The sequence below is a fragment of the Eleutherodactylus coqui genome, chromosome 1 (assembly GCF_035609145.1).
Source record: "Eleutherodactylus coqui strain aEleCoq1 chromosome 1, aEleCoq1.hap1, whole genome shotgun sequence".
NCBI classification, from domain to species: domain Eukaryota; kingdom Metazoa; phylum Chordata; class Amphibia; order Anura; family Eleutherodactylidae; genus Eleutherodactylus; species Eleutherodactylus coqui.
In genome coordinates, this window is record NC_089837.1 from 56816806 (window position 1) to 56841808 (window position 25003).

The 25003-nt window shown below is 49.5% G+C and overlaps 1 protein-coding gene across 6 annotated transcripts in view; it reads left to right on the forward strand.

Moving 5' to 3' along the window:
• CD2AP (CD2 associated protein) overlaps window positions 1-22701 on the forward strand; it is an 81502-nt gene extending 58801 nt beyond the window's left edge. For all 6 annotated transcript variants that reach the window (XM_066596492.1, XM_066596483.1, XM_066596500.1 and 3 more), the window contains 6 exons: window positions 5366-5508; window positions 11114-11235; window positions 11506-11595; window positions 13652-13872; window positions 14721-14784; window positions 18383-22701. In XM_066596492.1, the coding sequence (XP_066452589.1) occupies window positions 5366-5508; window positions 11114-11235; window positions 11506-11595; window positions 13652-13872; window positions 14721-14784; window positions 18383-18424 (682 nt within the window). In that variant the 3' untranslated portion in view covers window positions 18425-22701. The remainder of the gene's footprint in view (window positions 1-5365; window positions 5509-11113; window positions 11236-11505; window positions 11596-13651; window positions 13873-14720; window positions 14785-18382) is intronic.
• The last annotated feature ends 2302 nt before the right edge of the window (window positions 22702-25003 follow it).

The window sequence follows — 25003 nt, forward strand, 5'->3', positions numbered from 1 at the left end:
CACCAGGCGAGCTTCGCTAGCTATGCTATTAAGTGTGACGCTATCATAAGTCAGCTTGCCTAGGGAGCCTCCCCTGTCACGGGTCCTCGTGACTGCATTAAAGTCACCCCCAAAGATCACCTGCCGACTGGTAAAAAGGTACGGCTTGATCCTCATAAAGAGATCCTTGCGGTCCCGCTTGGTTTGGGGACCGTAGATGTTGATTAGCCGAAGCTCTTGTCCCTTCATGAGAACATCCAGGATCAAGCACCTCCCTATTTCTAACTCAATAACCCGTCGGCATTCAACCGCTGCAGTAAAAAGTACCGCCACTCCGCTATATGGCTCGGCCGCAAGAGACCAGTAAGATGGACCAGACCTCCATTCCCTCCTTGCCTTATGCACAGCTGCCAAATTTGGCAGCCTGGTCTCTTGCAAAAACAAAATGTCGGCTTCAACGTGGCCGAGAAAATCAAAGGCCGCAAATCTAGCCATATCAGATTTAATGCTGGCAACATTAATGGATGCCAGCGTCAACGGAGTGGGTGCCGCCATCATTGGTGATCGAGTTAGATGGCTTTCTTCTTCCCACCCCCCTTCTCATCAGGGTCTGAGGATGACCCCTTGCCACGTTTCTTGGACACTGAAAGGTCCATGGCAAGGGGCTCCTCAACCTCGTCCTCCTTGCCACTGGGCTCTGGGCCAGCCCTCCCCCTGGAGGTCACCAAACCCCCACAAGAGGAAGGCTCAGCACCCCCTGTAGGCCCCACGCTTGTCCTGGCCACCTCTGCCTCCTCCGAGGACGAGAGAGCTTGGTACCTGTTGGAGAGCCCAACAAGAGGAGAGTTTGGATTGCCTTCCTGCACCTGGCCCGTTGCAGGGGAAGATTTCCCTTCCCTTTTTTTCATTTTCTTGGAGCCCTGCTTGCGCTTTTTCTTTTGCCACTCATCCTTGCCCTCACCCACACTTTCATAGTGGGAAGAATCTGAATAAGTGGCATCCTCTTCCCTTTGGATCCTCCTGACCTCCTCATCCAGCTCCCTGTCCCCTGGAGCCTCAGCCACATGATTTGCGTCCGGAGCAGGGGCCAGCATTGACCCACCTGCCACCTGGGTTTCCACCAGCTCCCTGCCCCTTCCGCGCTTCTCTTGGCGCCTTAGCTTGGCTGCCCCAGCATGTTTGTTCTTCCTTGGCTCCTTGGCTCCCTCGCCTCTGCTGGTCCCCTCCCCTGCAGAAGCAACCTCACGGCTCTCCTCCGCTGGGGCCATGACCGCATTGGCGAAAGAGCGCGGACAGCGACTGAATGGGTGACCGAGGTCACCACACAGGTGACACCTAATCTCTGTACAAGATGCCGCAAGATGACCTACCTCGCCACACAGAGCGCACTTGATGACGTTACAGGCTGCACTCAAATGTGTGGGGTCGCCGCACTTGTGACAGAGCTTCGGCTGCCCCTGGTAGAAGGCCAAGATACGATCCCTGCCAAGGAAGGCTGCGGATGGTATGTGGGCCACCGAATTCCCTGAACGCTTAAGTTTCACCATAAACGTCCAGGCTCCGGACCAGATGCCGTGCTCGTCCCGGTTCTTATTGGGCATATCCACCACCTCTCCATACCGACTTATCCAAGTCATGATATCGTAACAAGAGAGGGACTCGTTACGAGTCAAAACGGTCACTCTCTTGACTCCAGTCTGGCGGGTTACCACTTGTGCAGCGAAACCGCGCCAGCCGGGCTCGTCCTTCATCAGCTCATAATTCCCCCAGAAGAGCTCCAGGCCCTCCGGGCGAGCAAAGCTGATGTCGAACTCAGACGTGCCATAAGGATGGATCAGGGCATAGATGTCATTTGCCCTGAAACCCATCTTCAGCAGAAGCTCCACCACCTTACTCCTGGATGGGCACGCGTCATTGCCTCTCCACTGAAGACGGGCCACATTCCTACGGCCAATGTCCTGCCCGGTTGTCGGCAGGGACCAGACGGTCTCCCCCCTTTGTTCTCGGAAGGCACCAAGACCATGTCTCTCCACCCAGAGAGACAAATCCACAACTCTGCCCCCTACATTCATCGAGCTCTTCCCCCCCTCCTCAAGGCCTCCAGGAGGCGCTGTTGCAAAACGCCGTCCCCAGAGCCCAAAGACGAGGAGGACGCATCCCCCCTCCCTCCAGCGGCGACACTGGCATAACTTCTACCAGCTGTTGTCGCCGCCGGAGGGGTGACTGGATCCTGGCCCATCCCCTGACTACTACCTGAAGCCCCACCCTCCTGTACAGCCGATGTCATACCTCCCGGGGGATTGGGGGCATCCTGAGCTCCCAAAGCCTCTGCGGGAGCGGAAGCGGGAGCAGGGGCAGCGGTAGCACTAACGGTTGTCCCATTCACATCATTCATACATTTTCCTTTTGTTGGACCAGGACCTGCTTCACCTTTTTTCTTAATGTTACACTTTCCAGCTGGATGAGGCTGGAGACCAGCACTGAAAGAGTTAGCCTTAAGTCCAGCATTATGCTCTGTAGGAGCTGTCTCTGCAGCTCTAGCTCCGCCCATTTTTCCGGCCATTCTGGGACTTGCAGTTCTTTTTACCTGCTTATTTGCTATTACGTTACCATCATGATGGGTGGGAGGATCGGCAGACTTGGCCACCACCCACTGCGCCCCCTCTACACCTGACAGGCGTTTTAGGGACACAGGAGGGACAGCCAAGCCGCCACTGGTGGAACCTGATGCCAGACTGCCCCCCCCTCCCACTGGAGGGCAACCATCAGCACCAGCACCTCCGGATTGGCCGCGACCCCTCATTCCATCTTTCCCACGGACCTTCTCTGCCTCCTTATTGCCTCCATTCCCACTACTGGCACAAGCAGAAATGGAGTTTTGGGCCGCATTAACCCTCTCTTCCCCAGTCCCCTGCACCGGACCCACTGCAGAGCCCGGGACTAGGGGTATACCAGGGCTAGCACCCCGATCTGGCTTTGCAGCCGGACCGGAGTGCTTGGTGACGTACACAAACCTCTCCTGCACTGTGGTCTTCATCTTTTTTTTCTGTTTCTTTTTGCTTGCCGATGTTTCAGGCATGTCGTCACCAAAGTACATATTGTGCATTCTTTCTGGGGACTCCTGCAGCATGATTTGCTGCATGATGAGCGCCCCCTCACCGCTGCTGCTGTCGCTGTCGTCGTCCGCGTCCTCAGCACTGGACTCCTCCGATGTGGGGGGCAGGCTAACCTGCTCAGCAGGAATGCTGCTCCCTGCAGTTCCCCCCTGCTGTAGGGACGGCTGCTCCCCAGAGCATATCGCCATCCCCTCCTGTGGATCCTCCGACTCGTCTGAGCTGCTGTCGCTGCTCACGTGCGCCATTCCAGCAAATCGCTCATCATTTAGGAGCTTCTCTTTAAATGGGCCGCTGGCTTGGAGTATTCTATATCTCTCCTCCTTGTAGAAGTCCACAGCCTCCTTGCAGGCTTTAACTTTTTCTGCTGCAGCGATCTTTTTTCTTCCCTGTGGGGCTTTGTCTAGATCGCTCAGGGCAGTCTGCAGTTCCCTGCGATACTTCTGCAGCTGCCTACCAACCTCCTTATAGTCCTTTATGTTGGCAGCTATCCGAGATGCCATAGCAGTAACAGATTCACCTTTGCTGCGCTCTCCCCAGCTGACACTTGTAGGTGCCTTTGCAGCACTCACCTTGGCTTTAGTTTGGCTTCGGGTTTTCCTATAATCCACATCCTCCCGGGGAGTCTGGGTGACGCTGCGTGGACCCCGACTGGATCCTCTCCCCTCCTGGGGTTCATTCCTCCCCCCTCCCGACCGAAGCCGGAGGGGGGAAGCACGGCACTCCATGGCAAATGTAGCCCAGAAACGTGCACTTGTTCCTGGGCTCTCAGCAAGGTCTCCACCCTAGAAGCAGACCACACCCTGGAACCAGCAGAGCTCTCAGACACACAACCTTCCTCCAGAGATGCACTCACTATTCTGCTGGTGGAGTCACTGTGTACTTACATTACTTATCCTGTACTGATCCTGAGTTACATCCTGTATTATACTCCAGAGCTGCACTCACTATTCTGCTGGTGGAGTCACTGTATACATATACTACTTATCCTGTACTGATCCTGAGTTACATCCTGTATTATACTCCAGAGCTGCGCTTACTATTCTGCTGGTAGAGTCACTGTGTACATACATTACTTATCCTGTATTATACTCCAGAGCTGTATGCGCTATTCTGCTGGTTGAGTCGCTGTGTGCATACATTACTGATCCTGTACTCATTCTGAGTTACATCCTGTATTCTACTGCAGAGCTGCACTCACTATTCTGCTGGTGGAGTCACTGCGTACATACACTACTTATCCTGTACTGATCCAGAGTTACATCCTGTGTTAAGGCCCATTTAGACACCTCGATTAGATAATCGTTGTGTCATTTACATCACAAGATGATCGCTCAATCATTGAGCGATCACCTTGACCACCGGAGGATGCAGAGAATAAGCGGGCGGTGCTTGTTCTCTGCATCCAGTCGTTTCCCCTGCTGGGAGCGCCCGGCTGTCATACAGCCGAGCGCTCCCAGCAGAGGATGCAGAAGACAAGCAGGGGGTCGCCACTTGTTTTCTGCATCCAGCTGTTCCCCGCTCCAAGCGCCTGGCTGTCATACAGCCCAGAGCTCTGAGCGGGTGTCCCCGCTTGTCTTCTTCATCCAGCTGCATGGAGCTCCCAGCTGTTATACAGCCGAGCGCTCCGTGCTGGGTATGGAGAACACAGCTGGACTGCTCTGCTCTTCATACCCCGCCTGTCATCAGGGAGCGGAATACAGCTGAAACAATAGTATCAGCTGTATCCCGCTGTGAATCCCTGATAACTGATAGCATGCTGAAAGACAATGATGAGCGATGGATTAACAAAAACTCCATGATGTCAGTGCAGTTAAACACAACGATTATTGCTCAAAAGACGGCTTTGAGCTATAATCGTTGTGCTTAAATGGGCCTTATACTCCAGAGCTGCACTCACTATTTTGCTGCTTCAGAGCTCAAATTACCCTGCTGGCTCAGTGTCTGCACATAGCTCTGCTGATTTGCACTTGCGGAATTGTCGACTTTAGTCCAGGCAATGTACTACAATTGGATGTAGAGAGAAAAAATGATTTGCCCTTGCGGTAGTATCTGCCAATGTTTGCCTGTTGCTTTTGATAACTAGTAGAATTATGAATGCAGCTCTGAGATATCAGAAGGCAAGATTAAAGTGTGAAACACCTACATGAATGGGTTTGCACAACACTATGAGGAAGTGACTCACTGCTCCACCCAGAGGATTGGAATGGACATTGCAGATCAGCAAATTTCATCTACTACAGATAATTCACTTTGTGCTCTTGTCTTCTTAGGCCTAATGGAGACTCGCCTCTTAGTCGACCAAAGTCTGAATTTGAGCCATTCAGTAAAACAAAAATGGATCTGGAGCAAATTCTGAGTCGACCGAAATCGGTGGAGGTTGAGCCAAGTGCGATGAAAAGCACGAGAGAACAGGGTATGTAGATGGACACATGGCGGCTGTCTATATGTGGAGACCTGGAGGAAGACCAGCTCCTAGTGCATGACCTCTGTGTGAGCGTGTCCATTCCCACCGCTGTCGTGTGTGAAGGGTAGAGACCTCCCCAAACCAATAATACCCAATGATCCTCCTCCTCTCCATGAATCGTGCTGCCTTACTCTTCCACATTTCCTTCTTCAGTTTGCATGCTTCCGTAGTCTGCACGATGCTGGGCTCTTCATCACTGTCTCTTCTTGCATGCATGCACATCTATTTGCAATGAGCATTCCACCTGGAGCCGGCCGTGGACGCTGGAGGTGGTGGGCAGGGCCGATGTTGGCTCTGAGTATACAGCATGACATCCTGTTGTCACTCCAAAGAGCCTAATATGTAGATAGGACGTCAGGCGGGTCATTTTATGTCCTACCTAGGGGGTGCGCAAGTGAGCCCATTACACACAGACATTCAGAGGGCTATGATACTCAATATACCTCCATGAGCTTTCTTACCCATCCAGCTGGGGCATAAGGGTTTCATGTCACACCTCTTTTAAAGCAATCCTCCGGGCCTGGAGAAACAAAGATGGCCGCTCAAGCTTCTACGACTATCTATTGCACCCTGTGTATTAGTTTGCATCATTAATCTAAGACACTACACCTGCTTTGATTAACCAGTGTTGCCCATGTGAGCCGGCAGTCAGAGCAGCATGCAGTGTCTTAGGCTTCCTGTCCACGGACGTTTTATGGATTGCATTCCCCGCGACGATAACCCAGCTGCGGGGAATGCAATGCATGCCTTCTAGCGATTCTCTGCTTGCGGACGGTAAAAAAAAAGCATGCTGCGAATTGCCGCGATTCTCCGCGGTCAGCCTATCTGTCAGATAGGCTCACCGCGGATATCCGTGTGCAGGCTCCTGCTCCCCGGCGGCTTCCGTGGCAGAGCCACAACACTCGTGGACAGGCAGCCTTAGACTACTCATACATGCTATGCACAATGTGCATCAGGTAGTCCCGAGAAGCTGGTGGGACCATCTTTGTTTTTCCAAGCCTGGAGGGTTGCTTTAAAGCCAGAATGGCCAAGAACTCCTATTTCTCAGGAATCCGAAGTACCGTCTCACTTTTTTTTTTCCACCTCTGGCATTTGGAGGCCGTGATCTGTTGTCTTTAACATTACATATAACGGGGGCGACGGACGCAACAGAATAAAGTGACGGATGGAAAAATTGGCTTTCCAGATATCTGTGGAAATGCATGAAGAACCACAAATTTTTTCCTCTGCAACTCTTGGGGTCCTAGCAATCCTATTTCAACAATTGGACGTTTATGGATAACCAGACGGCGGGCCTTAATTGTCCCTTTAGTGGATTTATGCATCCAGCCGGACCCACATTGCAGTTTTTCCTAGAAGCCATTGTAGAAAATGCTTCCTAGAGCAATAAACGCCATCATGTTATCGCTGTGCAGATACTTCCGGCTGCACACGCGTGTACACGTGGTACGGTCGAGTGGCCCGGTCATGGATCTACTGACTCAATCTAGCAGGATCGGCGGGGAACGACGCGTATAGCAGAATGTAACCCATCGCTGAGCGCTTATTGCTGCAAGGTATTTTATCTTAAGACAAAAGCCATTGAAGAAGCAAGAAGTTCTGAGCCGCAGTTTAGGTAAAGCGTTCATAGTCAGGGTAAACGCTGCTACATCTATACGGTGCTATGAGTCGGGTCAGCAGACCTGCGGTTGGGCTGGGGACACACGCTGAAGGGAAATCAACTGAGTTCTGATTGCTGCTCTAAATGTGAAGAGGTCTAATGATAATATATAGGAAACGGAGTATTAGGGACTCATTAGAACGTGTCGTGTATTTGGAGATCTTCTTGATCATAATTTAAAGGAACCTTAAACCTAAAAACGAATGAGAAATGTAAACAGGAGGTACGTTCCCCCCCACACACACTGTTTATCTGCATGTCCTGTAACACAACAAGGGGATTCATTTGCTGATCTGCCATTTTTGGCTAGGGAGTGACTACTAAGAGGCGGGGCTTCGGGGTTGTTCACATCACATTTTCAGGCACATTTGGCGTATACATAAACATGGAAGAAGTATGCAAACATGAACTTTTAAGCCTGCCTGTACGTGTTCATAAGCGTATACATTAGATGTTTATACATTTTCAGCTGTGCCCATTTTTACATAAAAAGTACACCTTTTCTCTGTAAAGTCTATTAACCCCTTATTACCACAGGACATATTTTTATGCCATGGGCCCACCACACACGTTTTTTTTTGTAGGACTGAACATCACGGTATGCGACACTTTTCTAGATCGCAAAAAAGGTCGCAGACCTAAGAGGTCCCATGTAATTATGTGTGGACTCTTGAATTGCCGTTTCTAGTCTGTAGGGACGTCGGGCGATACTTTTCTCATCCTTTGTTTATTTAATTAAAACACATGTTCAACAAATCCTAAAACCTGTGAGCGGCCCTCCTGCTTGAGACCGGGCGTAGGGGGCAGGCTCCTGCTGCAGTGAGAAGAAAGGGAACATGACAAAGTAAGGCTGTAAAGGAGAAGATGAAGAGCCGGGATATGGTTTAGGTTTTTGTGCATGTTCTGTAAGTTGCACCCCACCCGTGTACTGTCCTCATGACCTCCCGACTCCAGGGGTTAGAGGGCCTCCACTTGCCTGCGTCTCTCCTTTCTCCAGCATGTCCGGACTCCCTTTTTTTTGCTTTGCTAAGTGATTTTGGTTTCACAATCTTTGTTCTAGACATTCCTCTCCTTGACTTTTCTTTCCAGATTTTGTTTCCTCTCCTGTTTGCCATGTATCCCTTCTTTCGTATCAGGAACCTCCCCTACCCTTCTCCATTTTGGTAAGCTCATGTTCTCTCACCAGACTCCTCGCTTTTCTTAGATGAATTAGAGATCTATAGGTAAAAGGTCCAAGCTGCACGGCAGATTCCTGGCAAGGTCACCATATTGTACAAGCCACCATTATAAGCCATGTAATATTCCACACTCAGTCTTGGGTCCACTATTTGGCATCCTCGCCATAGCTTGGGCTTCTAGTGAATGTCCACCATTGAACACAATTTTTGTTTTCCTGTTAGTCTAAATGGCTTCAAATATTTGTGGTCATTATTATCTTAGCATGCCTTTTTCTTAGAGTCAGAAATCTCTTTTTGGGATTCAGATCTCTAAATCTGCTTATAGACAGAGTAAAATGATAAAATTCTGACTTCCTGCAGTCACCACTAGAGGGAGCTTGTGCACTGAATTTCATAATAAAGCAGTATGTGGTGAACTCCATCTAGTGGTGGCTGCAGGTGATAAGAATTTTATCATTTTAAAGGGAACCTCTCACCAGGTTTCCCTCAACCAGACTATTCCCAGCATGCTTTAATTTTTTTAAAGCTCCTTTCTGCATGTGTATCTATTAGTGCCCAGTAGGACAGCTTAGAAAACGTAGTTTAGTTTTGCTATACAAGTCCGGTGGGTTTATCTGGACCGTGAGAGCTGCCAGTTGCACTCCTCCTTAGCCTGGACTCCTGTGGGGGACACTTGAGGTGAGTCTGGCTTATTTCTTATACTAGTCCCGATGTCTTATAACTTTTTTTTTCTTTGAGTTGCAGGATCTGTAATGTAGCTGGTGGGATTGCTAGTGTGAACAATTCCATGGATGATTGATTGCATTGCGGCTGATCAATATCTTAAGTGTATTGACAGCTTTAGATGTCACTAGGGGTTTTCCAACATCACCCCCCAGTAGTCAGTAGACCTCCCATTGTAGTTACAGCAATGACTTCAACTAGGAAAAATTGTTATCAGCCAACCCTTATACGCAGGGCCCTTCCCAGGGGGTAGCCGCAGGGCCCTTCCCAGGGGGTAGCCGCAGGGCCCTTCCCAGGGGGTAGCCGCAGGGCCCTTCCCAGGGGGTAGCCGCAGGGCCCTTCCCAGGGGGTAGCCGCAGGGCCCTTCCCAGGGGGTAGCCGCAGGGCCCTTCCCAGGGGGTAGCCGCAGGGCCCTTCCCAGGGGGTAGCCGCAGGGCCCTTCCCAGGGGGTAGCCGCAGGGCCCTTCCCAGGGGGTAGCCGCAGGGCCCTTCCCAGGGGGTAGCCGCAGGGCCCTTCCCAGTGCTCTAATAGTCACAGCAAGCCTCCTTCAGCCCTTCTCTATCTGGACAGTCACAGCAAGCTGGCTACCAAATGCAAAGCAGAGAGCAGTTGCCCCTAGGCTGTGTGTTATCCAGCCCTGGTCTATGGCCTACCTGGACATGGTACAAAATTACCTAAATCTATATCCTCAGTTATGTCTTGAGTGCTTCGCCTCACTAGATTATATTCTTAAGTTTTGTTCACACTTGCTCTATAAACTCTGTTTTTTGGGAGCAGGGAAACAAAACCCACTGGCTGAACAGATCCAGCTTTTGTTGGAGGCAAATGGACTCTATAGACTACAATCGGGGTTTCTTTTTTTTCCGTCCGGCACTGTCCAGGAAGAAATGGCGCTCATGCAACACTATTCAGTCCTGTATTTTAGCAGAAATTGGTAATGGAAGATCCGAACGGAACATCTGATGCTGATGTGAACGAGGCTGATCAGCTTATGGGAGAGCTATAAGATACGTAATTGATGCATCTAAGTCTAAGGGTACGAGCACACGGGGAATCTCACCTCTGAAGACTGCTGCAGAAAGCTGTGTATTTCCGCCATATATCTTGTTGTCGATCCACATCCAGATTTAGTCTTGTTATTGGGCAAACCTACTTGTGGAATTTCTAATACAATCTTGCTCAGATCCAGTTTAATGATGTGGATCCGCCTGGAATCCATTCCATAAGTGGATGTTGCGCATTCGCAGGGCTAAATCCACCAGTGGATTTGCAGCACAATATACTGCTTTCTGCTGCAGCTTTTAGAGGTGGAATCCACGCTGGAAATATCCCCGATGGATTCTGCCATGGGCACATACCCTCAGGGCTTGTCCACGCGGGCTCTCACACTGTCAGATCCATGTTGGATTTTTCCGCCATGGATCTGCTAGTTTAATCTGGATGAACCACGGACTTCCAATTCATGACATTCTGTATTTTTATTTTCTGCAACGTGAACTTCAGACTCCGCGCCGATTGAGTTACGGAACAGATTTTCATAGTATTGGATGTGGAATATGGGCCAATATCTGAAGCAAAATCGTGTGAGCGAGGCCTTTTATATTCTGTTACCTGTTCCTGGAAAAGCCGGGTGACCACAGATAGAACTGCTTCATTACACAGCTTTCTAAGCCTCCTGCATGGTACTTCTATTCCCAGCTGTACACCACTACGCCTCCATCTGCCATGTCTTGTTTGGGGAAAATTGCTCGGCTCCCCTGTGAGACCTGTGAATAACGCTTAAATGGCAGCCCCCTAAATACGGTGGTAATACTATAGATTTAGATCCAGATCTGCCAGTGCTATGTAGAATAAGCCGTGGTTTCTCTGCCTATAGGTCTCTAATATATATTGGTTTAGGTTGTTAAGCCATTCTCCTATGTACTCAACAGAGTTGCGCCAAAGTTGTAATGCAGAGACAATAAAATCTGTACTCTCTCCTTCCGTTTGCAGTTCCCTCCGAACTCAGTTTTGACGAAATGCTGACTACCTCAGAAAACCTTTCCCACCCCACTGCCAGCAGACCAAAGATGCCCGGCAAGAGACCCCCGGGACGCTTCAATGGTGTGCAACCTGTAAGTACAGCGAATAGCAACATCCTAGAACAATTTCATCCTTGGGCACTGGTCACACCGGCGTCATCACTAGACTGAAGTGGTCGCTAGAAGGCGGCAATCCTGCAGTTTGTTCTCCTTTTTCGTCCGGGGGGTGGCATGGGCAGCCTCGGGCTCTCCTAGCTCCGTTGCCATTCTAGTGATGGTAGATCCTAGCGATATATCTGTGATTAGACATTCATTGCTTGATACTACCAGACTAATGATTATTAACTTCTTTTTTGTTTGTAGCAACAGAATAAAGACGTGACTGAGGACCAAAAGGTACATCATGAGGAAGAAGAGGAAAGTGCCAAACCATTGACCCCGGAAGTAAAGAAGGTATCCACTAGTGTGTGCTGGGACTAAAGGGCCTTTTATACAGCCTGATGATTGGGCAAGAACCTCCTAGGAACATTTATGTGTCCGATCGTTGGACGGTATGAAAGTGCTGTCAGTCATCCAACTGATGAATAAACATTGGTTCGTTAGGTGATCACACTTTTAATAAACAGACAGCCGCGCATCCCGCATTGTGAATAGGGCATGTGCCGCCAACAATGATGAAACTCTGATGGGGGGCAAATAATTTTATGAACACTTGTTTAATCTCTTAAGGTTTGAATCTACCTGTGTAAAGGCCGGGTGGATGAATGCGGATGATGTTGGTCAGCGCTTGCCTAACTGAGGCAGCTGCTGCTTGTAAAAGAACCCTTATGCATTCATGGATATCCCCATGAATGACTGATCTGCCCACTGGTGCCTATAACGGAGACACCCACTAGTATCGGTACAATGTAGTGGCCATTCTAGTTTTTTTTTTTTCCTATAACCAGCGCCTCTCATCAGGTTATGTATTGGTGATTACATATTGGTGATTACAACACGGCTCCGCCACAAGGCTGCGTGTATTGAGACTATTATCACTACTTGCAAGCTGCCTCCATGTTGCCCTCTGAAGAGTAATTTGCAGCTGGTGGGTTCAGACGTGGTGGATTTGGGGGGCAGATTCTGAGCTGCTAATCCAGTGCAACTTCCAGTATAATACAATTGTTTGGGCCGTTCAAAACCCCTATTGTCATGTAGCAGAAAAAGCCGCCACAAAACTCTGAACGCTGCAGACCCTCAATTCATGGAAAACGGACTTCACCGTTTACATTGTAGAAGGGTGAAATCTGTGACAAAAGCCATGTGTAACTCCTGCAGATTGTGGTTGCGGATTCACAGCCAGATTCTACGTGTCTGGACCTAATCTTATGCAACACTTGGTCAGAAGGAGCGCCGTCTTAGAGTGCATTCACACACAGCAGAAACAATCCACATCAAGACTGCTACAAAAATCCATCCATTTTTGCAGCTGATTTCACCCTTTCAGCAGAAGGGGGCGTCTGCTGCAGATCTGGTGCGGGTTTTGATGATAAAATGAAGCAAATATTGGTGCGGATCTTCCGCTGTGGAAAGTCCTACCATTTTTTTCACGCGTGACTTCTGCTTTGCAAGACGCACAAATATGAACCCCATGGGGTCATAGACAGGATGATTTAGCTATTTTTTTCCCCTACATCGCAGTGTGGTAATGTCCTATCTTTGGGCGTTTCCTCAAAAAAAATCATCACCCATTATTTTCAATGGGACAAGAAAATGCATTGCGAGCGGAATGTGAGGTTTACTATTAATAACAATGGGAAACGCTTGCCCATCCTGCAACGCGGCTAAAAGTCACACCAGGGAATCGCAACCTCACCGTAGTGATGGAAGACTGTTTTTCTACATAAAAACACCTCTCTTTCGCAGATACATTGCACGAGCCCGATATCTCACTCTGCCCGATGTCTCACTCTGCCCGATGTCTCACTCTGCCCGATGTCTCACTCTGCCCGATGTCTCACTCTGCCCGATGTCTCACTCTGCCCGATGTCTCACTCTGCCCGATGTCTCACTCTGCCCGATGTCTCACTCTGCCCGATGTCTCACTCTGCCCGATGTCTCACTCTGCCCGATGTCTCACTCTGCCCGATGTCTCACTCTGCCCGATGTCTCACTCTGCCCGATGTCTCACTCTGCCCGATGTCTCACTCTGCCCGATGTCTCACTCTGCCCGATGTCTCACTCTGCCCGATGTCTCACTCTGCCCGATGTCTCACTCTGCCCGATGTCTCACTCTGCCCGATGTCTCACTCTGCCCGATGTCTCACTCTGCCCGATGTCTCACTCTGCCCGATGTCTCACTCTGCCCGATGTCTCACTCTGCCCGATGTCTCACTCTCACCTTCCAGCCATTGATGGTGATCTCTGTGTTGGAACTGCGATCTGACCGATATAGATGCCACACATCAGTTTGCAGGAAGTAAATATGTCCGTGGACGGGTTCTGTAACATATCATTTTCTTTATTTCAGCCATCGGTGACTGCCGCATCCACATCATCTATATTCTCACCCCTGTCAACAGTGTCCAAACCCATCCCTGCTCTCTTCAACACCACCATTTTGAATCCTGTCATTGTGGAAGCAAAACCAAAACTTGATTTGCTGGATGGAAAAAAGAGCGAAGTTGAGGAGCTAAAAGCCCAGATCGGCGAGCTGCTAACTATAGTGGATGCGCTCAGGAAAGAGCATAGGTTAGTAATGTTAGGGTATGGACGCACAAGACACGAGGACCCTTGATGCGGGTTGCGAGCTTACATATTTTGGCCAAGACATCAGCCCATGCCTCAAACTTTTTTACATAAGCACTTTGGCTCTGAGATCCTGGGGGTGTAGTAGCTAATAGGCTGTAAGCCTACAGTGTGCATGACACATATCTGTGTGATTAGCACCCTATACAAGCCTTGTCTGTGTGCAAGTAGAATACTAAAGGCCCGTTTATACCGTACGACCGTCGGCGCATAAGTGACTGACAGCTGTACTGACTTTACATAGGGGGGATAGTCATTCCAGTGAATGCAGGCAGAGTGGACCAGGATCGTTCTGGCCATCCACCTCCATTCACTGTAATGGGCAGTTTCCAGGTATTACATTGCTCATTAGAGCAATTACTTGGGCAAATCTTAGCCCGTATAAAGGTAACTTAAACAGCCAACCTCAATACATAGTAAGGGTATGAGCGGTGGTTCATCAGTATTTTACACCTGCCCTACCTCCTCCCATGTAGCATTTTGCCATTGTAGCTTTGTATTAGTATCTGTAGATTAGATATGTTAGCAATGTCTGATCAATAGAGGGTCCAGATGTTTCATGTACCACATGTCGGGGGTCCCTGGGAGGTGGGTGGGAGAGATGGCAGGAACAGGCTGAGATCTTTCTTCCTGTTCTCACATTGTTTCCCTCCCCCCTCACTAATAGACGCAGAACCGGGTATAAAAGCTTTATTTTATGTTTATTGTTATACTTTTTATGTATTATAATTTATTTGATAACAATAAAAGAAAACAAGTTAATCTGCACTTTTATAACCATTTTTTTCTAGGAATGAGCTGGATAAAATAAAAAAGGATTTAGAAGAGGAGAAAATGCTGCGGAGCAGTTTAGAAGTGAGTGGGTTTTGGGGTCTGCATGTTTCCTAAAGCATTACTTGGTGGAGAGGGAGGGCAGTCTCCACTAATATTCAGGCACCTGGGGGCCACATAACCGCTAGTGAGAAAGCAGCAGCCAAGAACTTGGTCTCACAGGGTAATGTAGCCCCTCCATGTACTAATGGCTCTCTAAGCAAGGGCTATTACAAACCTCATCACTGGGGAAAGTCCTGGCTGCCCCTGCTGGTGATGTGTTGTACTACATGCTGTCAGCGAGAGCTGCTGCTTACCTGTTGCCTCTGATATCTACACTGAATGACCGCTTTATCAGAACCCCCAGCCTTTCAGGATTTGAACTCCCCTGTATAGAAATGATCCCGTGACCCCGGAGTCCAGCATAAAATAAGACTTGATCCACAAGTTTTCTGTGGATCAAGTCTCAGTGTGAATCCACATTAGATGAGAAAATCCAGCGATCTGAGTGACTTCCAACAAGGCGGGGCCATCTGTGTTAGGCTGGATTCAGACGAACGTATATCAGATGGGTTTTCACACCCGCCGATATAAGTCGTCTCTCTCTGCAGGGGAGGAGGCTGGAAGAGCCAGGAGCAGTGCTCTGAGGTCCTGCCCCCTCTCTGCCTCCTCTCTGCCCCTCTGCACTATTTGCAATGAGAGGCGGGACGGGGGCGAGGCTAATTCGCGGAACTTAGTTCTCCCCGTCCTGCCTTCTTTTCATTGCAAATAGTGCAGAGGGGTGGGGGGGGTGGGGGGGGGGCGGGAGCTCAGTTCCTGCTCCTGGCTGTTACCCCCCCGCAGATGAACACACCCTATATCGGCTCGGCGTGAAAACCGAGCTGATGTACGGTCGTCTGAATCCACCCTTAGACTAACCGGGGCCGGGATCTCGCTGCAAACCTTGTGTGGTTTTCTTGTGCTGCGTTGTGGGGAGTATACTGAGAATGGTGTAATTTAAGGAAAAGCATCTAGTGAAAGGGGATGCTGCAGATGGGAAAAAAACTCCCCACCTAAAGGGGTCAGAAGAGGTTGTCAAGAATTGTTCTTACAGACGCTGTGCAGTCAAATAAATTGCAGCGGAGTACAACGTTGGTGTTCCAACAACTGTGTGCAAATGCACAACTCATCGTTCTTTAGCATGGATGGGCTAGAATAACAACCAACCAGTTCCAGCGCCATTAAGTGATTCCAGTGCGCAAAAGAGCACAAAAATTGTATCCCTGATCAGTGGGAAGCATCTCCTGGTCAGATGGATCCAGATTTCTGTTGCCCCGTGCTGATAGGTCGTCAGAATTTCTCACAAGCAGCATGAATTGATGACCCCTTCTTGTCAGCTGGTCAGAACATGTCAGCACCTCTAGCTAATTTGCAGGAACTAGAAGAAGCTTCCTGTCCGCAGGGGCTGGTATTCCTGCAGAACGATTCCGACATCTAATGGAATCTGAAAGCCAAAAGAAGATCCAATGCACTACTAGACGGGGGGATCCAATGCACTACTAGACGGGGGGGGGGATCCAATGCACTACTAGACGGGGGGGGGGGGATCCAATGCACTACTAGACGGGGGGGGGATCCAATGCACTACTAGACGGGGGGGGATCCAATGCACTACTAGACGGGGGGGGGGGGGGATCCAGTGCACTACTAGGGGGGGGGGGGGATCCAGTGCACTACTAGACGGGGGGGGGGATCCAGTGCACTACTAGACGGGGGGGGGGGATCCAATGCACTACTAGACGGGGGGGGGAATCCAGTGCACTACTAGACGGGGGGGGGATCCAATGCACTACTAGACGGGGGGGGGATCCAATGCACTACTAGACGGGGGGGGGATCCAATGCACTACTAGACGGGGGGGGGGGGGATCCAATGCACTACTAGACGGGGGGGGGGGATCCAATGCACTACTAGACGGGGGGGGGGGATCCAATGCACTACTAGACGGGGGGGGGGGGGGATCCAATGCACTACTAGACGGGGGGGGGGGATCCAATGCACTACTAGACGGGGGGGGGGGGATCCAATGCACTACTAGACGGGGGGGGGGGATCCAATGCACTACTAGACGGGGGGGGGGGATCCAATGCACTACTAGACGGGGGGGGGGGATCCAATGCACTACTAGACGGGGGGGGGGATCCAATGCACTACTAGACGGGGGGGGGGGATCCAATGCACCACTAGACGGGGGGGGGGGGGTTCCAATGCACTACTAGACGGGGGGGGATCCAATGCACTACTAGACGGGGGGGGGGGTTCCAATGCACTACTAGACGGGGGGGGGGGTTCCAATGCACTACTAGACGGGGGGGGGTTCCAATGCACTACTAGACGGGGGGGGGGGTTCCAATGCACTACTAGACGGGGGGGGGGGGGTTCCAATGCACTACTAGACGGGGGGGGGGGGGTTCCAATGCACTACTAGACGGGGGGGGGTTCCAATGCACTACTAGACGGGGGGGGGGTTCCAATGCACTACTAGACGGGGGGGGTTCCAATGCACTACTAGACGGGGGGGGATCCAATGCACTACTAGACGGGGGGGGGGGGATCCAATGCACTACTAGACGGGGGGGGGATCCAATGCACTACTAGACGGGGGGGGGGGGGTTCCAATGCACTACTAGACGGGGGGGGGGGGGTTCCAATGCACTACTAGACGGGGGGGGGGGGTTCCAATACACTACTAGACAGGGGGGGATCCAATGCACTACTAGACGGGGGGGGGGGGTCCAATGCACTACTAGACGGGGGGGGGGGGGTTCCAATGCACTACTAGACGGGGGGGGGGGTTCCAATGCACTACTAGACGGGGGGGGGGGGGTTCCAATGCACTACTAGACGGGGGGGGGGGTTCCAATGCACTACTAGACGGGGGGGGGGTTCCAATGCACTACTAGACGGGGGGGGGTTCCAATGCACTACTAGACGGGGGGGGGGGGGGGGATCCAATGCACTACTAGACGGGGGGGGGGTCCAATGCACTACTAGACGGGGGGGGGGGGGGTTCCAATGCACTACTAGACGGGGGGGGGGGTTCCAATGCACTACTAGACGGGGGGGGATCCAATGCACTACTAGACGGGGGGGGGGGGGGATCCAATGCACTACTAGACGGGGGGGGGGGATCCAATGCACTACTAGACGGGGGGGGGGATCCAATGCACTACTAGACGGGGGGGGGGATCCAATGCACTACTAGACGGGGGGGGGGGGATCCAATGCACTACTAGACGGGGGGGGGGGGGATCCAATGCACTACTAGACGGGGGGGGGGGATCCAATGCACTACTAGACGGGGGGGGGGGGATCCAATGCACTACTAGACGGGGGGGGGGGGGGATCCAATGCACTACTAGACGGGGGGGGGGGGGGATCCAATGCACTACTAGACGGGGGGGGGGATCCAATGCACTACTAGACGGGGGGGGGATCCAATGCACTACTAGACGGGGGGGGGGGATCCAATGCACTACTAGACGGGGGGGGGGGGATCCAATGCACTACTAGACGGGGGTCTCTAAGAAGGTGGCCCTTTGGGTTGAGCTTTTAATGGCTGTCAGAAACAAAGTAACTCATTCTTGGCTTTTTTCCCCTACAGATCGAAATCGAGCGGCTGAAGAAGGCCGTACAGTTGTCGTGAGGCGCCCGGTTCCCGCAACATCCAAGTCCTTTTTGAGATATTTAATGACCTCTCCTCTCCCGCTCACTGAAGCATGATTAAACCTCTTCCATTCTACAGATTTTTACATTTTTTTTTTTCTTCAGAAGACGTTATTTTCCTGATTCTTCTTTTTTTGCCAATAAGATAACAGGGGCCTTATCTTCTTACTGTGCTGGGACCGCGACCCTCCTGTGCAGAACTGGGTGTGCTTGAATATACTACTGAACTTGTATGTAAAGAGAGGGATTTGTGTATCAGACTTTTATTAAATACTTCTAAATTGTAATTTTATACATAAACCTACGTCTATGCTCTGAATAAGGGGATGTCTTTGCAAATGATGTGTAATATAGTCCTATCGGGTTCTACAATTAGCCTTAGATCCTCGCTAGCTGATATTTTCCTACACTTGGAAAGGGAAATATATAGAATTTTTTTTTTTTTTGTATATTTTAGCTTTCTTACCCAGAATCGCCCACGGTTGTGCCTGCGCACAGCTCGAGTATTAATAACAAGCTGTGTATAATTAGATTTATATGGAATAGCTATATGTTAATATACTGTATGTTGGAAGCCTCTCATATATGCATTTTTTTTTTCGTATTCTCTATACCTGGACATTAAGTCACTTGCACTAGGATATATACAAGGGATTGTGTTAGAGTGCATCCGTCTTGAGACAGCTGCCCTTTAAACGGGGCGATGCTACTATAAAGGGTTAAGCTACAGGGTGCTAAGAGAGTTTCGGCAGTACTGATACGCTCCTTTCTCTCACACTGTGCTGCCCAGCTGGCTGATGGACACAGTGCACTGTCTCTTTAAAGGGGTCATCCAGGACTTTTACTATGGATGATCTAGCCTCAGCAAGGCTCCGCCCCCTCGGAATCCTCACCAATCAGCTGATCCCCAGGGCCACTGTCAATATGGATAGCACTGAAAGCAAACAGTGTAGTCAATTTAGCATTGAATTTAATGGGAGCTGTGCTGCAGTTTTAAACTGGACCGCTGCAATATGGACTGCGCTGTCCGTACTGATGGTGACCCAGTGTTTCACCTCATCGGTGGCGGATCCCAAGCGGCAGACCTGCGCTGATTAACTATTAAGTGCGCCAACACAGAAGGTTGGCGTACTTAATCTGTAGCGCAGACCACCTAGTGCCCTGCAGTCGCGCAACACTTATTACGTAGCCGTGGCATTCAGAGCGAATGGCGGCACTGCTGTACAGTTAGAGTAGCCGCGCCGAGTCGCACCTCAATAGCAGAATAGCATGCTAATGCTGTCTGAGGATAGGTGACCCATAATAAAAGTCCTGGAGATGCCTACTGTAGGAATAACATATTTTCAAAGCGGAACAAAAAGCTCAGTTTTCAAGATCTCCACTTGCGGTCACTGAATGTGAACCTGCACTCCTAGTGGTGAAGCCTCTGTCCTGGCCATACAATGGACGCACGGTTTGTTACAGTACAGTTATCAGACCCTTTATATCACATGACTGTATCCACTGTAGGTAGCAGTAAAGGTTTCTAGTGAATGACAGCAAGCAGAGTTCTGGAAAACTCTGAGGATTTGATGAAACTGGAAGATCCTTTTAAAGGGTTATTAAGCCCCGAAAAACTTTTCGGGGCGGTGGAGACACAGTCTGACTCCCCTCACTCAATTCCTTGCACTTCTGTCCTGCCAGCTCCTGCTCCCCCACTACACTTCTGGCTGCGGCATCGACGACCTCCCCACAACGGCATATGGCCGCTGCAGCTAATCACCAGTCAGAGTGAGTCTCTTGATCGTCTGCCGCAGTCACACGTTCCTGGTCCCGGGGATGTCCTTGCGGAAGCAGAGAGCAGCCGGGGGATCAGGTGAGGCTAGTGCGAGTTTTTTGGTGTTTCCTCCACCCAGAGCAAGTTTTGCAAAACTTTTTGGAGCTGCATAACCCCATTGTGAATCCAGTTTAGGGGTGTAAATATGGGGGGCCCATGAGAGACCCCGCTGGATTAACCTTTTGAGTGCATCTGCTATAAGCCCCCCTGTTTAGGGTGCAGCGGTCTCATGGCATAAGCTCTGATCCATGCAGTTGGATGGGAGCATTGCACTTACACCGGACTATTCCCAAATCCCCCTCGGAATCTCATTCCACCCATTTAGTTTCCTCTTCCTTTCCGGGCGGCTTCTTCTTTTATTTTTTATACAGCCTGTCGTACATAGGAGACTGTTTAGCGCTATGCAACACTTTATACGGTTTTTAACCCCTTCCCAATAGTAGGTGTAAGTTCATTCATTCTGATGTCATCAAGAGAGATAAAGGTGTATATTTTATAAGAAATACTACAGCCAAATATGAGATATATAACAATTTTTCAGATTTTCGTACAGGCGTGTGATTGTCTCTGTGGGGGTCAGTAATCGGGGTCTCGTCTCATTGGTATTTTCCCTTATTTCTTGCACTAGTATGAGATCAGCTTAAAGGGCATGTCCATCCCCGGTAAATAGGAGTCCTTGAGTCGCCCTCAACTAGTGGAATCATTTGTTTCTTAGCTTGGCTGTATCCTGGAATACTGTGGGATATCGTGGTCTAGTTAGGAAGCGTCTCCACTCAGGAGTCTGGGAAAGCTGTGTGAGCTTTAATAACAGTGCAAATGGCTGCCACCTGCTGGAAACGGGAGTAAAGACGACACGGCTCAGTGGAACGGTTTGATAGGAAAACTTTTTATACAAGTCTCCTACTTTTTAATACCTTGTAGATATTTAGGTCCAAAATTCTGTGCTAATTAATTAAGTCTTCTGCATAGACATCGTTAAAGTGAGCCAAATTTGTCCTGGCACAGGGGAGGTCAGAGAATGTTACCTGGTGCCCTCCTCCTATGTGCATAGTGCCAGCGTCTGTCTTTTGTTGGAGCCTCGCAGTGGTCTTCCAACATGGCTGTGCTACTTTTTGGACTACGCGATGCACACATTGGCGGTCAGACATTGCATGCCGCTCTTGGGTTGGTCAGTTCTGGCTCATCGGAGCAGCATGTAGAGTCTTGGATTATTACTACTAGTCTTCAGCTATGAGACTATGTTGGAAATCTGCCAAGGGGACTCAAGAAAAGACAGGTCTACGGCACTGCACATTGAGGATGGCACCAGGTAATATAATTCTACCCTCCTAGTGATGGTGAGTTGCATGGGTCAGCCATCAATAATAATAAAATTGCAAAGCTGCTCACCAGGCTGGAAGAACATAAAAGGAGCCATACTAACCTCAGTTCATCCCCCGACGCTCCCGTTCTCCCAATGCTGGTATCATGCCACTTTTTTTCTGCAGCACAGACGTGACCACTGCAGCTAATCATCGGCCAAAGTGAGCCAGTGATCGGCTGGCATGGTCATGCGTCCCTGGTGTCTCTGACATTATCTGTTCAGCAGGAAGTGTAGAGCAGCGGGGAACGGGTGCGGTAGGAGATTTGGTGAGGGGCTTTGTAATTTTTATTTATTTAATTGCCTGGATTACCCCTTTAATAAATGATAACATTCTGGTTATGCCCAGCCACCACTAGAGGGAGCTCAGTGCAATGTATAAGCAGTATGTGCTAACCTCATTAGCCTCTCTAGTGGTGGGTGAAAAAAACCATAATTTTATCTCTGCAGGGGATTGGAAGCTCAGAAAAACAGTTGCGACAGCTGTAAAAATATTAATAAATCGGCACAGAATTTTGGCTTTTTAGGATAAACGGTTATTTTAAGGATTTGTATTTGAGGATTTTATCTTCAGGGGAAATGCTGTATAATAACGATCTAAGCAATCCACTGCTATCCGAGGGACATGACTGCTGATTTTACATGAGCCGTTGGCTGGTCTACAGGACTGCTTGTCTCGGCAGCCTGGAGTGCTGGGATTTGTAGTTCTTCTGTAAGGCCACAGGTTGCTTATCTCTGCTTGTGAAGCATGCTCAGGCTGGTTCTCTCGGCAGGACTTTGCATGAAGACAATCAGTATAGTAGTAATATACAATTTCATGGCCTTCTTTCCGTGTAGCAATAAATGTGATGAACGTGCAATGGGGATAGGCGAGGAGTTCTCTGTAAGCTGCTCCGAATGCTTCCGGCCGCGGGAGGCGTCGCATTAATGTCCGTTTTATGTCAACTGTATGAAGCGTTAATACTGAACATTCCAGATCCCACGAAGCTGCTTATGTCAGCGCATTGATGACTGTTTACAGGTGCTGTAATATAATGCATGCTTTCAGGGCAGATAATAAAATCATTCAATTTTCCACCAGCGTCTCTTGTCTTCATTACATCTTTCTCCTGTCGGGGTTTTTACGCATGTTTCTACATCAGCGCTAAGTGATTGCTGCGATGCATCCCAAAATAGATGTGTTTTAGGAGATTAGACATTCATGGTTGCTTTCAGCTATGAACAGCGCCACTCTAGTACATGGCCACGTCTAGTATTGCAGCTTCCTTTGCAGTACCAGATCTGGTCCAAGAAGTACTGCTTCTTGAAGAAAGCAGACTTTGAGGTATTAAGACCGGTGTTTTATAGATTTGGTGCAGCTTTCCCAATCTCATAGATTTGAGCAGCTCCTGATTACACGGAGTGAGAAGTTGCTCAGCAATCGTTCGGTTTCAGTGAGCTGAAACAAAATGACTAGCGACAAGTGAGTGACATCCGTGCCTTGTCAGGAGCCATGTGTACATGGGCCAACAGTTGCCTGCAATTGCTTGTTTGGGCAACTTATCGGCCTATGAAAGTGCACCTTTAGCCATGGCTGCGACTATTCCAGTAGCAGAAGCCTCTTCATTCAGATCTTGAATGTGAGCGCTGAGACCGTTTACTGGCTTTATAGTTATAGAGGGCTCCATAACTGAGCTGCTGCTTACTATTCATTATTCACAAGGCCCATTGGCTTTACATGCTGCCTTCATATAGGATATACATTACTTTGTTTATGTAGACTGTACAGAACATCCTTCTGTATCACTACTGAAAATGGAGAAACCGGTCATGCTGTTCTCCACCAGGAGATGTCGTCTATGTACCCACTGCCATTAGCCATCAGCGAACTGGTTCTGCAGCGGTTATACATTGCAGATCACTGAAAATGCATATACAGTATATGGACAAGAACGACACGGGGTTAAGAAACACAAGTCTCAAAACTCCAACTTTCATATGACAAATCCAATTCTCTCCATTTTTAGTCATGTCCGGCTCTTGGATACTCTGCAGGCCGGTCCTCTAAAGGGTTCTCTATGGCTGCTTTCAGTTGCCCGATGTCCATCCTGTGTCCTCCTTGATGGTGTCCAGCCGTGTCCTTCTTGATGGTGTCCAGCCGTGTCCTTCTTGATGGTGTCCAGCCGTGTCCTGTGGTTTCCTGGTTTCCTTTTAACACTGATTCCAAGTTGCATCTCTTTTGCCAGTGAATTTGCCCTCATCACATGTCCAACATAAGTTTGTCTCTGTCTTCTGATCTTGCCTTTCAGGGTCACCTCTGGGTTCATACGGTCCAGGACAGCTTTGTTCGTGATCCCAGCTGTCCAGGGGGTTCGTAGAAGTTTCTCCAACACTACAGCTCGAAAGCATCAATGTTTCTTCTCTCTGCTACCTACTATGTCCGCGTCTCATAGCCATATGTTACAATCGGGAAGATGATGGCTGTGATTAACCTTAAACTGGCAACATATAGAAGTATGTAGCTCCATCCTGTATGTGCCCTCTGACTCCTCACTTACCGGTATGAAATATAGCATCTGGTCATTGCGGTAACCAATTCGCAGTACTGGGGATGGTGTGTAATAGTAACAGGGGAGTGAGGACTTGGCAATTATTGTGGAAGGAGAGGTTTCCCTCTTCTGTAATCTTCTGCATACACTGCTGGTTCGTCTAGTAATCCGGAGCCAATGTATAATCCGCACGGTGAGGTGGCCTTTCCCTCTAACATTTCATCAGTCTCCATCTGCCAAGACTCAGTCCTCCAAAAGCCAAGTGACAAGTGAGAGACATCTGACTGATCCCTCCAAGGACTGAATTGTAATTACTGCACTTATCCTCTGCAGTTTTGCACAACTCAAGTATGATCTAAGCTTCATCAAAGTTGCAATCGCCAAGAACTGTACATAAATACCTTTAGCAGCTACTGTGTTCCACTGAAAATAAGGCCCTGTCTTATATTAATTTTTGTTCCAAAAGAGGCACTAGGGCTTTTATTACTTACCTAGCAGGCTCGGCCCGGGTTCCTCCCGCTGCTCTCCAGAGCCTGACATAGTTCCCGCAGTCTTCTGCTGCCCACACAGGATCATTTCTTGGTTACAGGATTCATAAATCTCACCTACACGAAGCGAGGGCTATGATTGGTTCTTCGAGCGCTGCATTGATTGGCTGAGCCATTGTGCTCGAAGAACCAATCACAGCTATCAGGTCGTGGAGGCCACACCTCAGTCAATTCATAAATCCTGCCTCCACGATGTGATGGCTGTGATTTGGTTCTTTGTGCACTGCTCAGCCAATCAATGCAGCGCTCGATGAACCCATCACAGCCATCGCTTTATGGAGGTGGGATTTATGAATTCTGTAACCAG